General features: G+C 43.4%; 1 protein-coding gene across 2 annotated transcripts in view; it reads right to left on the minus strand.

Annotated features, from left to right (window-relative positions):
* Positions 1 to 371: 371 nt before the first annotated feature.
* RAB30 (RAB30, member RAS oncogene family) overlaps positions 372 to 25814 on the minus strand; it is a 49030-nt gene continuing 23587 nt past the window's right edge. For both annotated transcript variants that reach the window (XM_030469541.1, XM_030469540.1), the window contains exons 2-5: positions 17490 to 17590; positions 15859 to 15942; positions 10764 to 10947; positions 372 to 8755 (exon numbers count right to left, since the gene is read on the minus strand). In XM_030469541.1, coding sequence (XP_030325401.1) covers positions 8505 to 8755; positions 10764 to 10947; positions 15859 to 15942; positions 17490 to 17582 — 612 coding nt within the window. In that variant the 5' untranslated portion in view covers positions 17583 to 17590 and the 3' untranslated portion in view covers positions 372 to 8504. The remainder of the gene's footprint in view (positions 8756 to 10763; positions 10948 to 15858; positions 15943 to 17489; positions 17591 to 25814) is intronic.

The raw sequence follows: 25814 nt of genomic DNA on the forward strand, positions 1-25814 counted from the left end.
AAACTATAGATGGTGTTGCAAGGAGGGTGAGTGAAGATGGTAGCTCTGTCAAAGACCACCCTCTAGTGACTGATGTTGGCATTTCTTTGGCATCTCAAACTTTGCTATCATTTTGTATGAATCTGAATACAATTTTTCTTCTGTTCTAGTACAAAGGGACATTGCTCCCACGGACAGCAGCTCTACTTCTGCTCTTCTTCGGAGTTCCCACTGCTGTGAGAGCCTTGGTATGCTCAACCCAAGCAGAAAATCCTTAGCAGACATTCATTTGTTGGTCAGATCCTGCCACATCAAGTGAATCTGTTTTTAAGGCTGCTTTGCTTTGCAGTTCAGATCAAAAACCAAACAAATCAAACACTTTAAACACCAAGTGGAAAGGATGAAACATTTATTTACATACAGATACATATGTGATCAATTTCTAAGTATAAAAAAGGACATTACAAGTAAACATGAAGCATCATACATTCATCATCCTGGTCATCCAAAATACATTCCTTTCTCAACTCCATTGTATCACACTTGACCACAAGAACTTAAAAAAGAAACCCAGACAAGCCAAATGCTTCTGACAGCCAAATGATTCACAGTTTGGTGATTTGTTAACACCTGTACCCTTCCCAAAGGCCTCACTACCCCAGCAACTACCCCAGACCAATGGTCTGACCAACTATAGTGCATTTTATCCACCAAAATGCTTGTGCTTGATCAACAAGAAACACATCCTCTCCTCATTGTCCTGGCCACATGTTTAGGAATCAGGGTTTTTGCTAAAATTCTGTACATTGTGCTAAAGTCACAATTGTTGAGGAAAAGACAGCAAAACTTTGTGGGGAAAAAAACTCCAACTCAGGAAATTCCTTTAATGCTGTGACTTCCCTGGCATGGAAGTTGCAAACAAATTGCTGCTTTTAGAGCCTAAGAAGGTTTTTAAACTGCAGTTCAAACTGTACTTGATGATATAAAACATACTGTTTTCATGCTGTAAAAAAAATTATGTACTTCAGTACTGATCTGCTAGTAATAAAACCTGAGATTAATTCAGGTTTTCTTCAGAAGAGAGGGAGATGACTTTACAACATCTCTAAAAATGATCATAGCCCTCAGGAAAGAGGAAATGTTTTAGACTCAGAAACTGAAAGGTAATGCAGAGCATGAGAACTTGTCAGATAGATTACATTACAAAGGGAAACAAGCCAGTAAACATAAAATTAAAATGCCTACTCAAAGTATTAATGAATTCAAATGAGAGCTGGGTGAGTCTTTCTGTATAGATCAAAGGCAGTTTGGAAAAAAAAAAAACCTCATGATCTGCAAATTCACAGAACAGCCAAATATGTGCAGCAGTACAGAGGGAAGTAGAAATAAAAGAGGAACAGAAAGAGACTTGTCCCATATTGACAGCTGAGTGACTGCAGCTGCTCCAATCTCAGGGGTTTTATATTTTTTTTCCCTTTTGTAAACAGCTGTGGGGAATAAAATGGATGTGACATATCTGCAGTGCATCTTATTATGCTAAAAACTATGGCACATTTTAAGCTACTTCTCTAATACCCAAAGACATACTTGTCACTCCAAACCAGCACAGCAATAAACACTGGACTTACTCCATCTTCTCATTAGGTAGCTTTTTCTCCTCCAACAATGTGGGATTAAGTTAGTTTTCCCCCTCTGGTGCTGACTGTATGGGGGGGCTTTCTTTCACATCATCTGCAAGGGTTGAGGCAATGGCAGTGCCTGACCCCGCAGCCACTCTGCCTGCCATAGCCCAACATCTTTATCCTCACTCCACTAAAATGTCAAAGCAGTATTCTCCTCTTCTCTGCTTTCCCCTCCACAAAGGCTTGATGCTGGGGACACTGTGGCCCTTACATTTACTAAAGCTTGTGCCAGTGATGCAACCCAAACCTCTGAGATATTCCCACTGCCACCCAAGTGAGAGCTCAGGATGACTCCACCTCCACAGGGCCCAAAGACTCCCTGGATAAAGAGCAGCCCCCAGTCTCTCACTGGAGATTTATTCACTTGCACCAAACCCCATTGATTCTTAACATCTGATATTGGTCCCAGAAATGAAAGATTCCTTACAGGATGCCCTGGCTGAGAATATACTTATCAAATTAGTTAGGTTTATGTTCATAGTAAGAAACTGGAGGTGGCAGAGAAGATGAGCCATAGATGCTCTTCCTTCTTGCTAAAGCAGCAGCCAGATCCAGTGGGTCATGCACCATGACTGTTCCCAGTCTGAGACCTCCACAGGGCTTGAGGCATGAGCAGTATTGGGAAGGATGGATTGATGGATGATAAAGAAATTTGCATTTGAAGAGCTCCAAGGTTTGCATTCATGAGACACCAGACACACCAACACCCTTGATCACTGACTGTGAAAGAATAAGGGTACTTCTAACATTCCCTGTCCCTCAGGGAACCATTCACAGCTACAGCCATGACTGACACAGGTTTTGGCCATGTCAGGTGCCTGAGGACTAGGGCTGGACTCCAGAAGATGCTCTACAGGGACACCACCACGCTGCATGTCCTTGGGAATGTCACCCCAAGATAAGCAGTAGCTGAAAAAGCAAAGGTGCAAATGCAAAGGTGGCATTTGCTTCTTGAGTTTAATTTTAGCACTAGCCAGAGCTAAAATTACCTTCTGAGCTTGCTGGAAAAGGGTAACTGGTTCAACAAATATTATCACATGCAGAAAGTGCTAATAGCTAGTTATCACTGTGAAAACAGAGACAATCTCCGAGTACAGTACAGCCAGCTCCTGTTTATCCAGACAGACAAGCATGAGCTGAGCTGTTAACCCTGGCTATACTCTCCAAACCAGTCTGATTTTTCACTGACAACATTTACAACCTAAATTCCAGTTGTTCCTAGTGTCTGCTACAGCTGGGTTATCTTTCCCAGTTACCCATCTGACTGTATTTGGAGGGGCAAGAATTAGAAGTGAGCTTTTTTTCATCCTGGATCTGTAGCTCCCTGGAAAAAGATCAAAACACCCTCAATTCACATGGCAGTTTTTATTTCTGGTTTAAGTTACCACTCATTGACATGAGGGGGTAGGGTGTGATGGCATCCCTGGGTGATGACAGCCAGCAATCTATCTCAGCTGGATATAATACAGTACAGCCAAGAAGACTTTGGGTCAGTTTAGTGAGGTGGTGATTAGCAAGGCAAGTCAGAGCAACACAGCAGGCTACTTTAGGAGCCTTGCATCACAGTCAGCCTGATTACCCTTGTTGTCTATTTTCCCAGCCAAGATAAACCCTAAACTGAGGCAGATGAGAGACCTGTAACCTTTATGGTACATTTAACTACAGCTCGAGTGGGTGATCACGTTTCAAAGACATGGCCCATTCCAGTGGAGGCTGCTGAAGATGCAACTAATTGCTTGTAGGAAATCAAGCTAATGTTTCCCCACCACTCATGGTCATAAGAAGACAGGACTGTCCTACAAAGCAATGAGTCTTTGCTGCTTGTGAACAGTGACTAGAGCAGCTATGATCCACAGCAACAGACTTGATGAGAGGCAAAAGGGTGGTGTCAAGAGCCAAAGTTGTTCAGATAAGCAAATAAAGTTTATATACAGAGGAAGAAAACATTTATTAGTACACTTTTCACTAGGTTTTCACCCAACTGATTAGAGTATTTCCTTTGGCTCCAGTGGGTTTTCTGGTGAGCCCTTATGTACGATGTTTCAGAGAGTTTCCATACTTGGTCACTACAGATTCATCAAGCGTCCTCTAGAAACACCTTTAACACCCAAAAGGTAGGAGCAGCCTGGATAAGGATATTGGGTGCTAGGATATTGCAAGTAAAAAAAATGCAGAAGAATTTCAGGTGAGATTCAAACACAAAGCATCCCTTATGAAAGTCCAGAGCAATCAAAATCTATGTCATGGATGCATTTTTAAAAGGACAATGGGATTCAGCAAATCCTGAGTGAGTAGAACCATCTCCTTACTTTGTATTCTCTGGTTCACACATTCATCTTTCCCCTTGCACAAAGGGCTATCTAGAGCCCTGAGTCTGCCCCACAGCCAGGAGAGGGTTTCTGTGACAGTGCCTCCAGCCACATCCAATCACCATGGTCCCATAGGTCCCCAAAGGGCAATGTATCCTGCATCTTTGCTCAGACTCTTTCAATAGCTGCAGAGTTTCACCTATTTTCCAATTGAAATCCATCTCAGACCACAGAAATCATGCCAGCTCAACATCTTACCCTGATTTATAGACAGTTCCTCACACTGAAAAGACAAGTAGAAAAGCAGCTGAACAAACAGCCATCCTTAGGGACAGTGAACAAAGCAAAACCCAGTGGGTTTGACTATAACTGATTGCATCCCTTGTCAGAAAAAGCTTAGGGAAAGCCTGATGTCCCATGTGCATGCACCCACCATGCTTCTGCATCACTAATTTTGACTTTGCCTCTTTTCAAATCACTGTCTCCTTTGTCAGCCTCAGTCTGCTGCTGTTGTTACTGATGCTGAAGGAATTCAATAGGAATTCAATTAACTGCTAAACCTAGACTAGCAGGAGCCAACTGTTACCAATAGAACTATTTCCAAAAAGACAAACAGCACCAGCAGGCTCAGAGATTTTTAAGGGGTGTTTTATGTGTTCTACAGCAAAGACCAAAGCATCTTGCCAGACATTTTATCATGTGTGGTTTTCAGTAAAAAATGATCACAAAAGCCATTTGGCATTCAGCACCAACACGGATCTGACTGCACACCCAAACAACTTACCTGTAGGGCAGATCAGGACTTCAGTGTTAGAGGTAGGAAGAGGCACCCAGTGTCCCGTTAATTACAGAGTTTATATAATCAGTTTTCCCATTATAACTCTTGAACCTGAAGAGCTGTTTTTTCCTAGCACTTGGCTCCTCATGGGAAACACGGATAGGAACAGAAGGGAGTCATGGCTTGTCCCAGCAAACTTGCTGGTATGCAGTGTTGGATATTTACACCACGAGTACTTCACATATAGAGACCTGAAGCACAGGACATGTGGTGGTTCCCCAAGATCACCCCAAATCCAACCCAGTGGTTGAACTGGAAAGCAGAGTTTACACCATCCAGTTTTCAGATGATGCTTTTACTCAACTCTGTAAGCAGGTTTGCTAGATAAACATCTGTCAACAAACTGATACTGGCTTCTGCTTGAAGGTATTGATTGTGCTAAAAAATCTCAAGACAAGGTCTCATATTATGGAACAACTAGAAAAAAATAATATTCACCCAAAAGTAAGATTGTTTTTAGGGTGAATCTATCACCTTGAAAACACACAGAAATCTAGCAAACACACTAAAAGGTTGCTTTGATCTCTTAATAGTAGAGAACATTTCAAGTCAAATTTGGCTCCATTTTATCAATTCTGAATGGCTTTTGGACACTTGACCCAGCAAGCACCACAAGGCTTTTACTGACAGTCTTGAACTTTACTGACAGTTCTTGAAAATCCATTAATCTAGCAACGTGTTGGCTATAGCTGGAGAGCTGATTGCCAGGTAACTGGGATTTGCATTATTTTAATCTCCTTTTATTTTTCAAGACACCACCACTATGCCACAGGACTAAGTTGTCACTAGCAGTTGATAAAGCTCATCATCTAGGTAAGAAGCCTTCAGCAGTGAGCCAGACTGTACAAGAGAAGATAAACCCTCAGTGCTACAAGAAGAGGTGGGTATTATCAACTAGAGAGATATTCAAAGGCATACAAAAATAACTCCTACAAAGGAGTTACTGCAATAAAACATCATTTCTTCAGCAGGTAGTGTTTTTGTTAACTGCATAAAAAGTGGCAAGTTTTAAACTACAGCTTTGGCTTATGGCCTTATAAAATGTTTCACATACCACCACTGTTTCCTTTCAGCCTCAAAGTGAATCTCCAATAAAATAAAGTTAGTGGTTTCTGCTATTTGACCAGTTCAGCTTCTTCAGGCATGATAACACCTTAAGAATTCAATCTCCTGAAGTGAAGCAAGGAGCACTTTAAAATAAATTTATAGTAGTTCTCCACAGGAATGAAAAGCACCTGCCCAGCTTTGATGCTTTGGGGAATCAGGCTGAGGTGTTTTAGTGGGCAGTTTCTTTCCTCTGTAATTAACTCAGTCAAGCAGCCTTGCCCTCCTTCTTATCAATTATATGCTGGCAAGTCCAACATCTGGAGAGTAAGCACTTTTATCAATTAATTATACATAGTATTGATTTTTAACTTGAGTGTTACCTTGAGCCTTGTTCTGAACAGCTGCTCAACAGCTGTGCAGAATTGTCTGTCTCAGAGCTGGGGTGGCCTTCACAAGCTCAAATGAGTCTGCATTTGGCAATTTAGGGAACGTTCAAGTAAGACACTGCTCTGGTGATATTGTGGTGCTGCAAGGGCTGTAACACCACATGGCCCAGCACAGCAGAAGCCACCAAGTCCCTCACATCTCTAAAGCCTCTGGATTACACCATGAGCAGAGACTGAAAAGGAGCAGGACAGCACAACAGGTGACATGGACCCCCCTATCTCACTCAGAAGCTCTTTACTAAGTGTTACCTAAATGATAAGCAAGCCATGTACTACAACTTCTACATCTTCCTTGTCACCACTAGTAATAAAAGAAGAAAGTGAAAAATAGCAAGAAAATATTTAAAATGGCCATATGACACACTGATGCTCCCCTCTCTGGCACACAGAGTCAGCGCTGCACTACAGATCAAAGGCACAACATGATACTGCCCAAAGAAGTCTTGCCAGGAAAATGTGAAAAAGCATTTTATAATGCTTTCCTTAAATAAAATAAAATAAAATAATTATTATTCTTTTAAAGAAGTACTTACTAGCAGCTTTTTATGTAAATACAAGAGTTCTGTTATAATCCTTAGTAAAAGCCAAATAATATTAAATTGATGAACTTCAAATTACAGCATATCACAGCCATGTAATTGCCAGGAGAGATTTATTCATAATAGCTAAATTAAACTCAAAATTCTGAGTATCATATTTCATGGTTGCATTCACTATCTCCCAATTTTACTTTAATGCCAACATGTAAATTTACGATGCATTATTCGAGTATGGCACTAGAGGTGTAGTAACACACCAACCTCCATAGTACCCCCCCCTCAGGGGTTTTGGAGAGAGAAAAGTGCCTAAACAGTTACACATACACCAGAGTCTGGGATTAGGAGTACAAAGCATTGAGTAAAATTACAGCCCTGAACCCAAAAGCTACTTCAGCAGAGACTGGACACCAAGAAGGTGCCCTCAAGAGCATCTTGGGGAGCAGCTCCACAAGGTGACTGCCAGGTGGGCCAGGCACAGAATGATACCACTTGCAACCCATTGCTGTTTCCAGTTAGCATAAAAAAAACCCCCCAAAACTCTACAAACCTGTATGCTTGCCTTTCAACAAGAGTTGTATCCACAAGCTTTATTTTTAAGCTGGACATACCACAGACTGCCACTGCAAACTGTGCTCTCTTTGAACCCTTACACAAAATCCATGCACGCATACGATTTGGTCACATCTGGTGCACTTTTCCCAACTCCAATTAACCTTTCCCAAGGATAATATTTCACATTAGGACATCACTAATTAGACAAGGAACAGTTAATTTTTTTTTTTGGTTTTTCAATTTCAAGATAGTCTTTTCATCCTGTGTTGGGTATCAAAGAAGCACAGTCCTTTCCCACTATGTTCAGGCCTAGAAAAAGAGGTAATGATTTTTTTTATTTATTTTTATTTTTATGAACAGTGCTTATTAGTGTTTTTTTCCTAACCAGCCTAAGTTACACATTCAGAGAACAGTAATGTAGTAAGACTACATTTGGTCTACAGAATATTTGCTGAACTGCTAGCACCAAAGGGAGCAAATGAGTTATATCCATGTCTTCTTAAATCTTGAAAATGTTGATATACATGATTTTTTTAATTTCATGTTCATGAAAGTGCCTGTTGATGAGAGACATAACACCTCTTCAAACACCAGAGTTCTTCATGAAGATGCATGAGCAGACACTATGTACACATCCTGAGCTCACTCGCTGGCAGCCCAGAATATTGCCAGTGTAGTCCAGAGTCAATGTTCATGTTGGTTTTTAGTTTTTAAATTATTTTTTAAAAGGACCAAACACATCGTTCTGCAAAAGATATTTTGATCTTTCCAATATCTTCTTCAAGAGTGGCTTCTGTTTCTGCTATTGGAGGAAACACAATAGCTCATGGTCTGCATTGCATGAAGCATTTGTGCTACTCTTCTTAACCTGCTCCAGAGACTGCAAGATATGTGAAATTTAAACCATGGTATATTCTGCTAGGTTGCCATGCAGCTGGAATCATCAGCCTGCCATGCTTCCAGGTCTACAGCCTGACTTGGGGTAGAATCAGATGGGTCAAAGTGGCAGGAATACACTTCAAGTAGATAAATCCCAGCCAAAAAAAAAAAAAAAAATTAAAAAAAAAAATCTTCTTGGCCCATGGCAGAAGGGGAAATTACATGTCAGCTCTTTAATTAAAATTACAGCAAGTCAAGTAACTGATACTTTTCCCCTCTCCTGGTAAGGGGGATGAGACATTGTTCACAAGGGTGTTCTGTCGTGCCTCACTGATCAACCTGCAGGCCAAGTCCAGGAAGAGTTTTTCCACATTATCCGATTCTTTTGCTGAGGTTTCCAGATAGTACATGTCCTGTGCTTCAGAAAACTCTGCAGCTCTTTGCTGGGAGACTTCCCTCTTATCAGCTAAATCAATCTTATTACCTGCATTGATAAAAGATTTTAGAAAGGGAATTAGACTTCCAAAACAAGAGAAACAGAGTTTGATAAAGAATAAAGAGGAATTTGGGGTTGTACCTGTGCATGGACAGTGGTTTTGATGTGAAACCAAGTTCATTTAATATCAGCTCATTTAATAGAATATGCCTTGTGAACATTCAAGCTTTAATTTAGCACCAGTGCATGTTTACTGCTATCAACCAACATGAAAGCATTTCCATTGTATCTATTGAAAATTCTCCTGTTCTTGCTCTGATGAGTACTTATAATGTCAATTATAGCACGAGAGGCTAAATATGATATTGCTCATGTCATTACAAGCTCTAAAGCAAGCCTGGCGTGAAGGCAGCTTTCCTGTTTCAACATTTCTGTGAAGGATTTGGCTGTGGAGGATGGGAGGGGGACAGGCTCAGGCACTTTCAGAGTGAGGTGGGGTGAGAAACCAGCCCCTTCCTTCACAGAGCCCAGTTTAGCAGAGAAGTTGATTAAAGGCTCAAGCAAGCATTGATATGATTATACCCTATTGCCAGCCACTTCACTTCAAACATGATGGTTTTGCCATAAATTAATCTTACAAAGAAGATAACCTGCAAAAACAGGAGGCTGTGTCCATGAATGTAGCAGGTCCAGAGGGAAACATCTCCTGGCCTTGCTTCTACCACCAATTTAGTAAGAACTAATAGGAAAGAAAGACCACCCTTCCACTGGCAACCCACACTGCATTGCCCTCTTGTCCAAGATTCCCTCTCTTTCTAGATAAAACAGTTTCATGGACCCACAGAACACACCTAAGTTATATTTGTAAACAAACTGTCACTCTACAGAAAGAGTTCCTGGGTGTCACCATCTTAAAAAAGATATTTATCTTATGGCTGTTACATCATTTACCTCTTGTGCTATAGATGCTGATACTGACTTAATGTCCCTTAAAAAAATTCATGGATACATTATTGTTAGTGATTTATTAATTATTTCTGCACCATTTGTACATGTGCCATACTCTTCCTGGAGACCATAATGAGTTTCTGGTACAGAAGCTCCACAATCCCAAGGCTGACTTGCAATATCCCTGGGGTATGTAAAGCTCAAACGATTTTTAAAGCCACCTTCAACACATTTTACAATCCTCTAGGTTTGGTTTTTTTTTTTTTAAGAAACAAACTATGTGAGGAGATAATGACTCTGCAAGTATGAAGCTCTCTAGCTTTCCCCACATTATTTTTCCACTGTTCTTTATAAATCCTTTGGTCCTTTAAAAGGCCCTATCAGATGCTGATAGCAGAACACAGAAAACCAGGAGAAGGCAAAATAACCTTCACCTTGCTTGTAGCAAACAGATGGCCTGAGGCCTGCTTTAGCTTGAGTTGAAGATAACATTCAGATGTTTATTTTTAGTTTTCTTTAAAACATGCAAAAATATCCATTCTTCCAGCTCAGTCTCCACCTATCAATGGCATGGTCCATCCAACCATCACATTCTGAGCTGGTTCCCAGATCCTGACTAGCTTGAGACAAGACTCTGTCCCACAGCTATGGAATACAGCAACCCAGAGGTGACCCCAGGTTAACAAGATCCTTGTGTATTTGAACAGGTCTGAGCTGGGAGTCACAAACAAACAGCTCTATTCTTAGCTCAGTTGGTAGCTGCACTATCAATGCTTTAGTCTTACGTGGGACCAGCCAGTGGGGAAGTATCCAACTCTGCATGCAACAGCCTTACATCAAAAATAGGGCTACACTTTGAGAAGTGCCTGTGGTGTCCATCACTACCAGCACCCTGGAGTAATTTGGGAAGGAATGGGGCCTTAAGGCACCAGCTCCACCCACCTGCAGTTACAGCTCTGCTTGGCACCAAGATCTGCTGCACCAGTGCAAGCATCCTGCACCACCAGCTCACAAAGATGCCACATCCTCCTCCTGCCAACACCTCCATCTGCCACCAGCGCTCACCCCCTCATCACCCCACCCCCCTCTAGGGACAACCATCACTCACCCACGAGCACAGTTATGACCTTGTTGCTGGCATACTGCTCGATTTCTCGCAGCCACTCGGGCAGACACCTGAAGGATTCCTCACAGGTGATGTCGTAAGTGAGGATGAGGGCGTTGGCGCTGCGGTAATAACTCTGCGTGATGGATCGGAACCGCTCCTGTCCCGCCGTGTCCCAGATCTGCAGCTTTTGGCACAACAAGGTCAAAGGAAAGAATAAGAAAAAACACATCAAGATTTAACTTGTGCATTTGGTAGCAGCACTTTTTTGACCTTAAAAAAAAAAACATAGAGGGTAAAACCAGTGCTGAGAGGGCACTTAGCTCTTCCCCCTTTGGCTTCCCCTCTCCCAGCAATTTTTGTTTCTGTTCCTGCACTTGAGGATTGAAATGCAGGGCACGAAGTCAGCTGGCACTGTGGCTGACAGCCCCTGGAAGCCACAAGTCTGCAACCTTTCATGCCATTTCTAGCACCTCAGGGACATGCTGTAGTGGTGGACTTGGCAGTGGGAGGTGAATGGTTGGACTTCATGATCTTCAGGGTCTTTTCCAGCTATAGAATGCCAGGTTGGAAGGGACCTCAAGGATCACTTGGCCCAACCCTTCTATTATTATTGTTTTTATTATTATTGCTTATATACATACATCTGGTATGTCTCACCACCCCACTGAGCTGGGACTTAAAACTTTCCAGAGTGGGGTAATCTACCACTTCCCCTGGGAGAGGGAAAATCCAAAACATTTCTGTGATTCCATCTCCCTCTCCTGTGTGCAGAGCTGCTGGTCTGAAGTTACAACACAGGCACTGGAGAGAGGAATAACTTCTGCACTTTAAGTCCAACCAACAGCAGCATCTATCCTAAGATGAAGCAAGCCCTCTCTCTAGCTCCTGAAGGCAGTTCTAGTGACCCTGAGATGAAGCACTGATGGGTGGAAGCCACAAGATTGAAAGAGGAGCTCAGCCAAAGGCTGATCCAAAGACTCCAACAAATTTCCTCTCTACAGCTTCAGTCATCTCACCCAGCTGCTCACTGCCTGCCTTCCCAATATGTGGAGCTGGTTGACATCTCCTTAACTACAAAGAGGTCATGAGTGTTTGCCAAACCTTCTGGGTTCAGAAGACAACATACATTTCCCAATAAAAACTAAACTCAACTGTTTTTATAATTTGACCATCTGATAGTTTTCAATGGGTCATTAAACCTCAGTTCTTCAGAAAGGCAGTTAAAGAAACAAACATTAAAATTTAAAACATGTCAACATAAAAGAGTACTTCTCTGCTTCAGCTTTAAAAAAAAAAAAACAAAACAAAAAAACCCATCCCTCTCTGGAATTAAATATGTGAAAGCATGATTTCCAGCCAGAATCCTGTGTATTTTGGGAAGAAGGAGGTAAAGTCTTTATGATTTTTTCCATATATTCAGCAGCCTATAACACAGAAAACCTTATTCTTGCCAACTTGCAAAGTTAAACTACTCATCACAAATGCATTAGTTTAAAATGAGGGCTCCCAACAGCAGGTTTCAGACATGGGATATGATTTCGAAAAATACATTTTTTGCAGAGAAAGTAATCTGTGGCTGGCTTGCAGCTCCTGGGCACCTTTTAGCTTTAACTCTTGGCATAGCTGTATTTAAATGGCTGTAAGTGGCCTCTGCACATAAGTGAAATTACTTGCTCATGAAATTTATATGACAAGTCTTTATTAAAACAAACCAGCTTCCAAACTCTGGCAGATGGAAAAATACAAAATTTTGTTGTTTCTTGGCTATTTCCCAGGAAGAACATTAACTGATTAGTCTACTGGTTAACTCCACCTTATATATGTTTCACATTTATTGAGATGATGTTGTCCAAGCTGATAAAAAAACGCGATGTGAATATGTACTTCCAGTGCTTTAATATAACAAGCATTGAAAGCAAAAGGATTGTCCTTGGGGTGAGGGCTTCTTACTGTCTGCAGCCATCAGTCTACCTGTGAGCTGGGTGCAGAGGGCAGGGAAGAGCCTGACAGCCTCTGATAAACCCTTCTTGCACACCAAATGCACCTCTCACACTTCACTCCACTGATTATTTCTGCCAAATAAAGTATTTCACAGCAAGCACCTTACTTGTGTCATTTTTTTCAGAGGAACCAAAGGATGGTGCCCGACTCATCCTGAAGAAAATCTAGTTGCTTGTTTTCCTGGAAACAGCTGATGCTTTCCACTCTGCCAGCATTTGCACATACATTTAGCTTTATACGTATGAACATTTCCACCAAGTACAATGAGATCACAGGTCCGTATTAGCACAGCCCTCTGCAGCACCGAGGGTGCTTAGCTTTGACCAGCATGCTAACTGCCACCTATGTGGCTCAAAGTTATGTGGCTGCTTAATACAGGTGTTGTACATACTTTTGGTTTATTGGAAAGGGCCGAGCAGATCATAAAGCCCCCCTCAATGCCACAGTCCTGTCTCAGCTCATCCATCAGCACTTATAGCTGGTATGGCTTGCATCCAGCTTTCATGTTAGCAAGTCCCTCTTCACTGACTTTCAAATGCAATTTTGAAAGCTCAAAAGTAATTTTCCCCATAAATCTATCCTTTATTTTCAAGTCTGAACACTTTTTTGACAAACATTTCTTGCTCTCATCCTGGATGCCAGCAGATGTCCAGAAACATGCTGCCCAGCACAGCAGCCACAGCTCAGGCACTGTGAAAGGAGCTACCAGTCACAGCAGCATCTTGCTTGCTTGTCATTTTTATTGCTCTGTGCTTTAACTCATTCCTGTTTTTTCTCACTCATTAAGTGTTTATTCTCACTGTTGCTGCTTACTCAAAAGTTTCAACTACAAGATCACTCCCTCGAAGAAATTCATCTGCCTTTGAGACCCCAGAAGCCTCATTCAAATGTATTGCACTAAGCTTCCTCCCAAACTTGGTCATTGTGTTTGAGCTCCAGAGACTCCAGTTTACTTCATTACTGAGGTCAGGGGAGTTTGATTTGTTGTGTCAGACTGTTTAACAACTCATTATTTGCTGCTTGAAACATAACTGGTGCACCAGCTACCCTTTGCTAACAGCTCTGAGAAACATAAGCCAGACATAAGTGCAAGAGTTGCTTGGGCAGACAGTTGCACATTCAGATATTTGCAGGGCAGCAGGGAATTACCACGCTGACAAGATTTCATTTAGCTTATAGAGTTCATCTGAACTGTCCTTGCCCCTGAGATGGCCCATGACTGCTCCCAACTTTCTCTTAAGGAGTTTGCATCCTCAGTCCAAGCTTGCCCTAAAACAGGATTATATCATGATAACAAATCAAACTCAGACAAATCTTTCTGGTGACTTCACCTGTCCAAAACCCAAACCTCAGATATTAGCTCTGTTCTTAATGCTTCACCTGTACTTGACAGGAAACAAGCTTTCCTTGCTTGGAAAGGAGAGGTGTCTGAAGTGGATGGGATTCAACTTGCTCAAGATTGCTTTGTTTCCTCCATTGACCAGGACAATCTAAAAATGGCTGGTTTAAGCCATGTATAGAAGGAAAAGGAAAAAAAAGCCAAACCAACAATTCTACCTTCAGTGCAATACTTAAGCCATTTACCAGCTTAGATCCTCTGAACTGTTCTACTGGAGCTGGTTTTGGCTGAAAGAAGCATCTCTGCTGTCTGAGAAGCCTGCAAAAGGAGCATCCATGTCCTGGCAAACCCTGCTTCACCAAATGCCTGCTAATGAGCACCATAACCACCAAACTAAGCACAGAGAGCATGATAGGCTATATGTGGATCCTCACTGTGTTCCTGCCTGCTGCACTGTCCCACTTGCACAGCCCCATGCTGAACATTAATTCCATCTTTATGAAGGGAAGGTATTTATATCTCTTGTTTTTCACCTGCATGGGGCTCAAAGGTCTTCTGGTCTCAGACTCTCATTCACCATTGGATTGTACAGCTCCTCAAGCAGCAGGGTGGCAGCCTGCTGGCATGACCATGACTTTTAAAACCTGTCCTAAACTTAGGAACACAATATCTGATTTTCTTCTTAAAAACTCTGTGACATAATACAGCCTCAAAAACACCAGGGCTGAAAATCTGCCTAAGTCCACTCTTTCCATCCCATCACTTCCACAAGTTTAAAAATGGGTCTCAATATCACAGCCAGCCAATGTCACACTGCTTCTGCTTTGCCATTTGCTCACTACTAGATTTGATGAAGGCAGCAAGGGGAAAGCTGTTTTTCACTTTGATGGCCCTGGATTTAATGCAAGCAGAGTAAATCCAGGAGCAGTGCAGGGACCCTAGACATAAATATACTGTTCTCTCACACCTCTCAGACACCAAAGTAGCTCTAGTGAAAGGTCTACTATGAATGAAGCATCACCAGCCAGCACCTCTTGGTGCTGGAACCCAACTACAGACCCAATTCAACATGAGGCTGGTCCCTGGCATGTTTGGGCCCAGGCAGAGCAGATCTCTGGCACAAGATGCTCAGGCTCAGTTTGAGAGTTAGCACAGGACAGAGGCAGTTTCCCAGCAGCAGTTTGGTTGCAACCACCCTACTTTGGAGGGGTTAATAATATGGACGACATCATTCTTCTCATTTCAACCTGTTGACTGAAGCACCAGTATTGTGACCACCTCTGTTCCTCCCATATCTGTAACTCAGCAGAGGGAGATGAGTCTTCATTGTGAAAAACCACCCAAGTCTAGAGGTCTGCTCTCCCCAGTAGCTTCCTGGGACCTCACAGGAGAAGATGTTCATCAGGCACATCCCAAAGAGAACACAACAGATTTCTGCTCACCAGTAAAGAGTTTGCTCTGAAACACTTCTTTGCACTTCCTCAACCCCAGACAGGCACAATCTTAGTGTCTCCTAGACAAGGACAGAGTTTTGCAAAGTCTCCCCTTTCCATTTACTCACTTAAGAGCAGGATCATCATTATGATCCTGATGGTGATTGTGGAGAGGGGCACAAAGACTGTGCCCCAAGGGTGCCAGAGCCATGCCAGACAGCCCAGCATTTCCCCATGTGCCTGCCAGCAGCAGGAGAGCTGCAGCAAACCTCAGCTATGGCACTGCCACAAGAGTTTACACTTAAAACCATCAGGCTCCTACCTTTACTTTTTCACCGTTTATCTCCACTGTTTTAATCATAAAGTCAACCCCAATAGTGGCTCCTTGACCTGGTGGGAAAAGCCCCTGAAAGAAAACAAGAGTTTCATTAAGCAAATTGCTGTAGCAAGACAAAACTCTCTCTGGGTGCCCTTTCCCATCTCACCCTTTCCCATCTTCAGAACTAATCCTCCCTTGTCCCCTTCCCCAGACACTTTTTTCTACCACATTTAGAGAAGAAAACGTGACATTTCCCCAATAAAAGTTTACTGTGTTTTTACTGCTTAAAAATCCCTTATTATGTAGCAAAGTTGTTGACTCGAGAGGTGGAAAAACAGAAGAAGAGGGTGCATACAAGGAAAAAAAAGGGCTCTGCTTCTGTGAAGCTGGCAGAGGCAGGAGAAAGGTAGATGGAAAATCTCTGTCCCATTTCCAAATTTCTTCAAAGGGGTTGGAGTGCCCACATGGGATTAGATGCCTTTGCTCCTGCAATGTCACATCTTCTCTCTCCACCCCACCACACACCATGGCATGGAAAGGCATTTCTGGGGAGCTCCTAGCACCAGGGTCACATCCCTGCATAGCCATTTAGGTCACATTTGAGAGTGATGCACAGGGCCAGACACTACCAGTGCCACAGCAATAGCAAGGGCCAGTGTGATGCTGCTGGTGGTATTTGATTGCAGCATCATTGGAAAGGAGCAACAGCAAACAAGCAAAAAATAATTAGAGCTTTTTGATTTCTGGTGTTGGATGGAGCTTTGAGCAACCTGATCTAGTGTGTCTGCCTGCATGCAGGTTGAAACTAGGAGATCTTTAAGGTCCCTTCCAACCCAAACCATTCTATGATTCTGTGTTGATTTTGGGGCACATCCATCCCCTACAGCAGCTGTGCTGGCAAAGCAGAAGAAGTGGCCAGATTTTTGCACTTAACCCTTTGGGGCTGGTAAGCTTCATTGCCACCAGCTGTCACATGCAGTGGGAGAGTGTTTAAAAAAAAATCACCATGGCTTTAAAACTAAAACTAGCACTAAAGAGGGAAAATGCTGACAATTCCTAGTGGAAAGTTCAACAAAACCCCTGCAATTTGCATTTTATAGTCCATCAAGCAAATCCTTCTCTTACCCCAGACCACAGAAGCCTGGTCCTTTCTCTGTTATTCTGCCACAGACTAAGGCCTGGTGTGTTACAGGAGATACTGGACTGACAGACCAGAACCCAGCTTATTTAATTATCTACTAATGGCAAACAGCAGGGAGAGACTTGTGCAATGAGTGTTGGGGAAGAGAAGGCACATAGGACCACACCATGAGACACAGTCCTTGTAACCGGCCCCGAGCACTCCCAAAGTAGGAGGAGTTGTCCCAGTGGCTTTCAGAGGGGACTTCCTATCCCCCAGAGGGACAGATTTCTGCAACACAAGATCTGCAACAGGGCCAAATAAAGCAATAGATACAGATGTGCTGCCTGTGCCAGTGTCACTACAGCTGATGCACCTGCCAATAGTGTGGACATCAAAATGCTTTGGAGGGGTGATGCTGGCAGAATGCTGAATGCACAGCCACATGCTCCAAGCTTCTGTCCCAGTGCTGTCATCATCCCAACATCCCATGCCAAGAGGTGCCCAACCTCACCTGAGTGAAGCGACGGACTAAGCAGGTCTTCCCCACACCAGCGTTGCCAATTAAAACAATTTTGAAGAGGAAATCATAATCTTCCATACTCATTTACGCAGCTGCAAGAGAGACAGAGAGCACAACACGATGTGAACCAAGCCGATGGGGAAATGCCCTTTTATTCCTGCTGAACTTTATTCCTCCAAATATTCAGAACAAAGGTCTCCTGGCAAGTGAGTGACTCCACAGATAAGGGAGAAAAGCCCTTCCCACTCCAAGCTGGGGCACCAACAAGCAGTGACAGCTGCTGCAAAACCTTGGTCACATTTTGGCTTTCGTGCCAACCTCACCTGGCTGCCCATGAGTTAAGAGATCCTGGTTTTCAGCTTTCCAAGAAAGACTCTACAAGCCCAAACCACTGTTTATCAGATTACCCCAAATGTTTGTTTCACTTTTAAATACGTCACCGAGGGGGTCACGCAATTTATTTTGTTAAGGCAATACCCAGAACCACCCATTCCCCCAAATTGCTCCAGGCAGGCACTGGGTGCCCACAGAGCTGGGCTGGGGAGCACATGAGGACAGAACAGACAGAGAAATTAAAATCAGTTTTAAAATAAAAGTAGCAGCATTTGCATTAAAGACAGAAAGAGCTCATTTGCTAAAATCCTAGTGGTGAATGGGGTAACAGTTTTGCTGAAGTATGTTGAGAGTTTTTTTTAGAAAAAGAAGAAATTGTAGATGCTATTATGAATATTGCTATTACTGTGATAGTTTCCCTTTTAGTTTTGTGACGATAGCTTGCTTGGCACAAAGCTCCAATGGGAAGGGAGAAGATAGGAACCTGGGAGTATGCAGCACACAACCCCTCACCAAGTCCAAACTCCTCAGCAGGATGCAGAGACTGATGTCTGAGCAGTGTCAGGGGAGATGGCCAGGGTTGGGTGCATGGTGAGAGAGTGACAGGGCTTACTTAGGCCATTTGAAGTATGGGGTGGATCAAACAGATAAACATAGAGTTTGCTATGGCTGAGTAAGATGTGAAGGGTGAGTATCCACACCTCCATCTCCAGGGCATCCATGGGTGCTGCCAACAATATGACCAGAGGTGGGGTCTGAGACCTCTGAAAAAAGCAACAAGAGGCAGAAGAGAATCAGGTGGAGATTTTACGCAGACAGAAAAACCCAGAGAAAGGGAGCAGAAGGGCAGTGCCCACATCTGTGTCCAGGAGGATCCAGGTACTATTTGGGGCATCAAAGACATGTCCCCAGATTGGTCTGCAAAAATAGCACAAAAGAATCACAAATCTCTCAGTAAAGAGAGATTTACAAGCCACTGGTTGAGATATCAGGTAAGGTGATACTTGAGCACTGGTACCTAAAACCACCAGCACCTGTAGAGTAGTATTGGATATGGGAGATAGGAAGCACAGGAGTTAGGGGGGCTGGGAAAAAAAAAAAAAAAAAGGTATTGTGAAATTTCTATCCTCAGTAAAGATACAGAATGCTTAAAAGGGTTTTCACAGAGCTGACAAAGGCAACAAGTGCAGCACAGGTGAAACAAGCTCCTCAGGCTCAGCCCAAAGAGAGAGTACCCTCTCTACTGCTGCTTCCAAAGGTCCTTCATTGGGAAGGTTCATTGTCACCCACCACAAGGTCCCAGCTACTGACTTCAGTCCCATCTTATACTCAAACAGCTGGAGAGTATAAGACAAAACTGAGACAGTCTGGGTCTGCCTGGCAGGGCACAACAAAAAGGCTCTCCAAGCCCCACTGAGAGTCTGGTGGGCCTGGAGGCAAACGATACAGAACACTGACTCAGCTACTTCATGTCTGTGTGATGCTTGCCCCCTCCAGAAGCCTAAAAAAAAAAGTAACCACACAAATTAGTGACTCATGAGCTGCATCACATCAGCAGATCATCATCAGGACAGCCAAGTCACCACATGGACAGGTCACTTGGCCTGGGCCAGGGACACAGTGTGCTGCTTGCCCTACCATGGTTTCACTGAGCTGGAGCTGTCCTGAGGATGCTAACCTTGCCTTGCTCCACCATGCAGCTCAGGCACCTCACAGCTCTTGCCTATCTCGTGATAACATCAAAGTGTGTAGACTCAAAATATGTCCTTTATTTTCTGGGGCTGCTATTTTGTGTAGTCATTTGGCATTTCCATGCCTGGCTTTCCCAGCGTAGGACTGGATAGTAATGAGAGCATCAGGAACACGTTGACTGTGCCCTTACAATTGAGACTGAATGTTAAGATACGGTTTCAAGCTTTCACACTAGCCAAACATGAAGAAAAATGTGATCATCCACTAAAAGCTATTTTGAGACTAATGAGACTTACTCAGCACTGGATAATTATCCCTGAGAAGCTTCAAATCCTACAGGGCACTGCTCCCCCCACAGGGATTTCGTTTCTATTACTTGTACCCTAAACAATCCAATGTTCAAATTTATCTTCCCAGGAAGCTTAAAAATAAATTTCCTCTGCAGAGCTTTAAGCTCTGAAATGTTATATGGCTCAGACCAACCCTAGAGTTATGTCTGATCCCCTTCATTAGGCTTCAAGACGAATTGTATGTGATAATGACCCCAAATGAGAACTGGAAGATGAGCCAAGGCCATAAAACAAACAATGTGGCAAGGAGATTAAATGCCAGAACTGAAAAAACACAAGAAGTGGAGGCAGAGGAAGGAAGAAAGCAATGGACTGAAAAGCAAGGGAGCAGAGAAGTCATTTGGGAGGTGGAGTGGGCAAGCGAGGTTGCCCATCACTGCTTTGTCATCACCCATTTGCCAAAATGGGTGTTTCTCCCTTGGATGCACTCACACACTGACCCACGCACTGTCAGGGCTAAACACAGAAACGTTGCATCAGTTGCATTACGAAATCTTCTTCTCCTGCAACACTTCTGGCCAAGTGACCTTTGCTGCTGACTCAGGCTCATGCAACCCTCCCTCTCCCCAGGGAAGATGGGTCTCAACCTCTGCCCCCTTCACCACAGCTGGGGAATGTGCATCTCAGCAATACAGCACACTTGGAATTATTGCCTAAAAATCAAACAAACAAAAAAACCCAGAAAAAACAAAAAAAAACCAAAAAACCCACAAAAAACCCGAACAAAAATTAAAACAAGTGAATGCAGAGTACAACAAAGTTTGCTTAGTTATGGTCTTGGGGTTTATTGTTTTGTGTGGTTAACTATTTTTTTTCTCCTGTCTCTTTTCCTATGTTTGTATGCACAGGGCTCTGTTTTGCATCACTGCACTGTCTGGAGGCATTAGGGCTGCAGCTGTCTCTCCCACCCTTTGACAGAAAAAAGGGCAAGGGCAGGGGATGGGATGCCTGTCCATGCTTTGGGCACCCCTCACCACATCTATTTAAATCATAAACAGCACACAGATATGCCCTAATATTCTATTAACACTTTGGGCCTGTCCAAACAAATGGGTGAAAAGATATCAAGATGATAAAATAGTTCAGAAAAATCACAGAATGGCTAGAGTTAGAAGGGACTTTAAAGATCATTTAGTTCCAAGCCCCATGCATGGGCAGGGACACCTCCCACTAGTCTAGGTTGCTCCAAACCCCATCCAGCCTGTCCTTGAACACTTCCAGGGATGGGGCAGCCACAACTTTCCTGGGCAACCTGTGCAGGTGTCTCACCACCCTCACAGAAACATTTCTTCCTAATACCTAATCTAAATGTACCTTCTTTCAGCTTTAACCATAGCCTCTGGACATTTCATTCCATGACCTAGCAAGAAGTCCCTCCCCAGCTTTCCTGTAGCCTTTTCAGGTACTGGAAAGTCCTCTAAGGTCTCCCCAGAGCCTTCACTTCTCCAGGCTGAACAACCCCAACTCTCCCAGCCTGTCTTCACAGGAGAGATGCTCTGATCATCTTCATGGCCCTTTTCTGTGATCACTCCAACAGCTCCAGGTCATTTTTATGTTGGGAACCTTCTTATGTTGGGGATGATAATTACTGCCAGGTAAATCAAAGTTGGGATCTCTGACCTGCTTCAAACATGCCACATTTCAGCCTCATTGGGTACCAACTAAGTGGCAGAAACACAAGGCAGAGGTTCAAATACTACCTAAGAGACATGCATTACTTCAGAGTGATCAAGTTCTCCTTCAGATAGGTGAAATCACTATTCTGCCTTCCCCTCATCAGCTTTTACACTGGAACCAGACTTTACATAAAACAACCAGCAATTATGAGTAATGTTTATAGCTGATAAAGAAATCTCTGGCATTTGTCTCTTGAAACTTTTGTTCAAGGAAGACTTTGCACCCCCAGGCATGATGAGAGCAGGCTTTACAATGATGACCTTGCCTCAGTCTTTTTGGCTTATGAAGCCAAAAGTAGAGTGGGAGACTTCAAAAGCTTGAGCCTTTTTCATTTGACCACAGGGCGTGCCAACCTCTCCCTGCCTTTCACTCCCCCTGAAGATCACAAGATAATGCTTGCTCAGGAAACACCAGGGACAGCCTCCATCTGAAGTAAAAAACCTTTCATGTCTAGCAGAACATTTTGACAAGCAAAACATAAATAAGCTGTTGTTCCTAAACATCCCTGCTATCTCAGCACCCCTCTGCGTTAGAGGCCCAAGAGACCAGGGAGCATTGGTTCAGACCCCCTCTGGGCCAGGATGACAACTGGAGCAGGGAATGCCCAGCAAATCACGGCATCATCATCTCTCCCCATCACTTTCACCCATGGGTTTATTTCCCACAGCCTGAAGAAGCACCAAAAGGCTTCATGGGCACATTCTGCTTATGATTTGTGGTTAGGGGACCACTGCCTCCAAATCAGAACAGGGTTAGTGTAGCCACACGTGGCTATCCATAGCCTGGAGTTCAATCCACACTGCAGACTTCTCCACATTCAGGGATAAAGACTGAAGTTGAGGCACTATATTAAGCCAGGAAAATACTGATAATTTGCACCTTAGCACTATCCCATCTTCATTTACAACCTACTGCTTCGATTAGATACAGAAAAGGATCTGCAGCCTCTTCCACCTGCTGCGTTTAACCAGTAAGATCAGGGTGGGGTTTGATGTACTGACACCGTAGTTAATGAGCCAAGATTTTCTGCTCCTCATCATCCAACAGCTATAAACAAATTTACCTAAACAATTCAAGTTCAAACAGCAGTAGTTGTGTACACAGACACTACACTGAACACACATGCCATACAAGCCAGGAAATTCAAAGCTAAGGCTAATATTTCAAGCAGAAAATTATTCCTTGTGGGCCAGAAAATTGCAGGGAACTTGGGTCTGGACATGCTTCTGCATTGTGTAACTCAGGATAAAACATTTCCATCTCCAGAGCACCTGCCAACCCAAGCAGGCTCCTGCTTTCAGCAAGCATCAGCCTACCTCCTGTCCCTCTGCAAACAGCCAGCCTGGGTTTCCTTCTGCTCCCTTGCCCACCTTCCTCACCCCTCCTCTCTACAGGGTTTAATTTCACTTTCACCCACACAGAAGAAATTAAAAGAGACTTCATTCCCACAAAAGCCTGGAGAGCCCCACGCCTGATAGTGGTGGCAAAGCCACAAGCACATGGGATACACTCTCTCAGCATGGCGAGATGTTAAAACTCCAGGGATGTCTTTGCCAAATTCAAGGAAGATTTCTTGCAGGCACCCAAGGCTGCAGAACCCAGCATTTCTCATCTCCTCCCATCACAGTTGCCTGAACACTGGCAAGCCTCAAAGCACCTCTTCATCAAGGATGGTCCCTCAAAGGAAGAGAGGAGGAAGGTCCCAAGTGCAGAAGCACCAAGCCTCTAAGAAGCACAGCAGCTTTTGTCCCCCCCACACATCACCAACAGATTATTAGTGCACACACCCCTGTGGTGCATTGGGCTCACAGCATTCTCACACTATCACTGACAAATTCAGGCTCAGTAAGTCCAGCCAACACTTCCAGGAGGCATCAAGCAACTATAGACACAGTGCAGGGAGGCCATGGGGCTTCCCTGTGCACTGCAGACCAACCACCAGGCAAAGTCTAGACACTTTTTTTTTTTTTTTTTTAAAAAAAAAGGCATCTTGCACCCAAACTTTCCAGCTGGAAAAAACAGTGTTTTATAAAAACCTCAGCACTACCCAAGAATGGAGAAATTCCTCCTGTTCAAATCTTTGTTCAGGGCATTTCTCCTATACAAACCAAGCAAGCTGAGTAGGTACAAGTTCTCACATACCATAGGTATGCTTTATCTCACTGAAATCATAAAATGGTTTGGGTTGGAATGTCTTCCCAGAGCCTTGCCTTCTCTCCTCTCCTCTCCTCTCGGCTGAACAAACCCACAAACCCAACTCTCAAGTTGAAGACTTGCATCAACACCCTTTCCCTCACCTCTTTTGCCACCAGGGAATATTTAGGGCTCAGACTACTTTGCTCAGGTTGCGGCTCATACATGATTTGCCACCAGAAACTTGGACAAGTGCTACGAAGGAACCTGATGAATACAGGAGCTTCACCATAAAACAAGCAAGTAAAGCCAGAACCAGTATCATCTCAAAGAACTGTTCAGAGCAGAAACTCTGCTTTACTGGGCAGAAAGAGCTTGGTGGAGCAGGATGCTCAGCTGTGATTCATACACTCAACACAAGAGAGCTCAGCCCAGCCACAGCCATGGCTGGACACAAGTTCTCTGTACTTCAGACTGCAGACCCCCTCCTGTCTGATTTGCTTAATGATAGAGGTTACAGACCTCATATTTAGGAGCAGGCTTGGATTTCTCATATGCTTCTGGCATCCCCTGATGGTAAAAAAGCCTTGCATCCATATTGTCCACAACTGGGTCAAGTCTTTGGGTGGCTTTGCCTGTAATGGTGTCAAAAGCAGCATAACAGACATCATTAATTTGCTAGATGGTGGTTGGATGGGTGGTATTTGGGTGGGACACATCCCTTAGGATCTTGATGCCAACAAAGGCTCTTCAGGAGAGAACAGGCAAGTCACAGCTTCTGTGATCCAATGTCCTCATTTGACTTTTTCCACCTCCTGAAGGGAGGGGAGACTTGGTGACATCTGCAATGCACTTTGGTGTTGGGAACAGCCATGGAAGTGCAAAATACCAGATGCAGACAACAAGGTATATTCCAAATATATCTAGGAACTGAACTTTAAATCAATGATGGTTCTCCTCACAGAGAGACTAATCTGATTTCCAGGTTACTGAGGGGAAAAAATAAGATACACACAGCACTTTGAAACCAACAAAATTAATTTCTTTAGGGTTAAAAAAAAAAAAAAAGTTTACACAAACACAGTGGCCCAGCAGTGGCTGACCAGTCCACACACCACCAGCAGCAGGTCCAGGACACACAGAACCTTCAGCAAGCTACTTCCCACAAAGAACAGACCCATGCTCTGTTCACTGGCAAAATCTGGGTTGTGGCTGCAAAAAACTCAGTGCAATCTTAACACATGGTTCTATGAGCATTTTTCAAGACAGAGATTTATTCCTGCATGCTGAAAACAACACACTCTTGGTTTTGGCCACATTTTAGTGAATTGTGAGATTCGTGCTCTGCAGCAGCACATTTTTGCATGGAAGTGGTTAAAGACATGGTCAGCACAGCACACAGGCTGGCTTCCAAGTGTGGAAAACTGCACTGACAGAAACCTAGCCAAAAATGCTGTTTTATCCACTCAAAACCAACATCCTCTTCCCAAAGGAAAAAAAAATACAAATTTATTTTTCAAAACTACAGCCAAGCATTAACTGGAATGTGTCTTGAATGGAAAAGCCCGGAAAGTTTCCTAATTACAGCTTTCTGCAATGGGACAAAGGTCCAGCACCAAGACCTGAACCACTGAAACAGGGAAATCCATTAGGTGAGAATCACTCTGCATCCAGAAATCTGGTGCAGGGTGGTCAGGCTGAACCCCAGGTGTCTCCCCAGCTGGACAAGGTTTTGGGGGACAGCAGCCCTAAAAGCAGGAGGCAAAACTGGAGGAGAAATGATTTGCCCTTGTTAAAGAAGAAAGGTATGTTCATGTCAACCTGGTAAAAGTAAAGGAAGTCTCATGACACATTAGTTTGCTGGGTTGGCATGGGTTTGCGTGGCACCATGATCAAACACAGGGGAGTTTTGACACTGGGTGAAAGGGCTCAGATAAAACACTTGCAAGATTAGCAGTTTGACACTGATGTTTTTGACAAGATATAAGAAAAGTGATCATAACTAAAGGATTTTGATGAAATATTTACAAGAACTTTGTGACTCACATGAGGTCTCAAATACAGAAGTATAGTAAGTGTATGTCATTAACCAATGACCTAAGTCCCATAAATGCATTGTGAAATATGAATA

The sequence above is a fragment of the Calypte anna genome, chromosome 1 (assembly GCF_003957555.1).
Source record: "Calypte anna isolate BGI_N300 chromosome 1, bCalAnn1_v1.p, whole genome shotgun sequence".
NCBI lineage: Eukaryota > Metazoa > Chordata > Aves > Apodiformes > Trochilidae > Calypte > Calypte anna.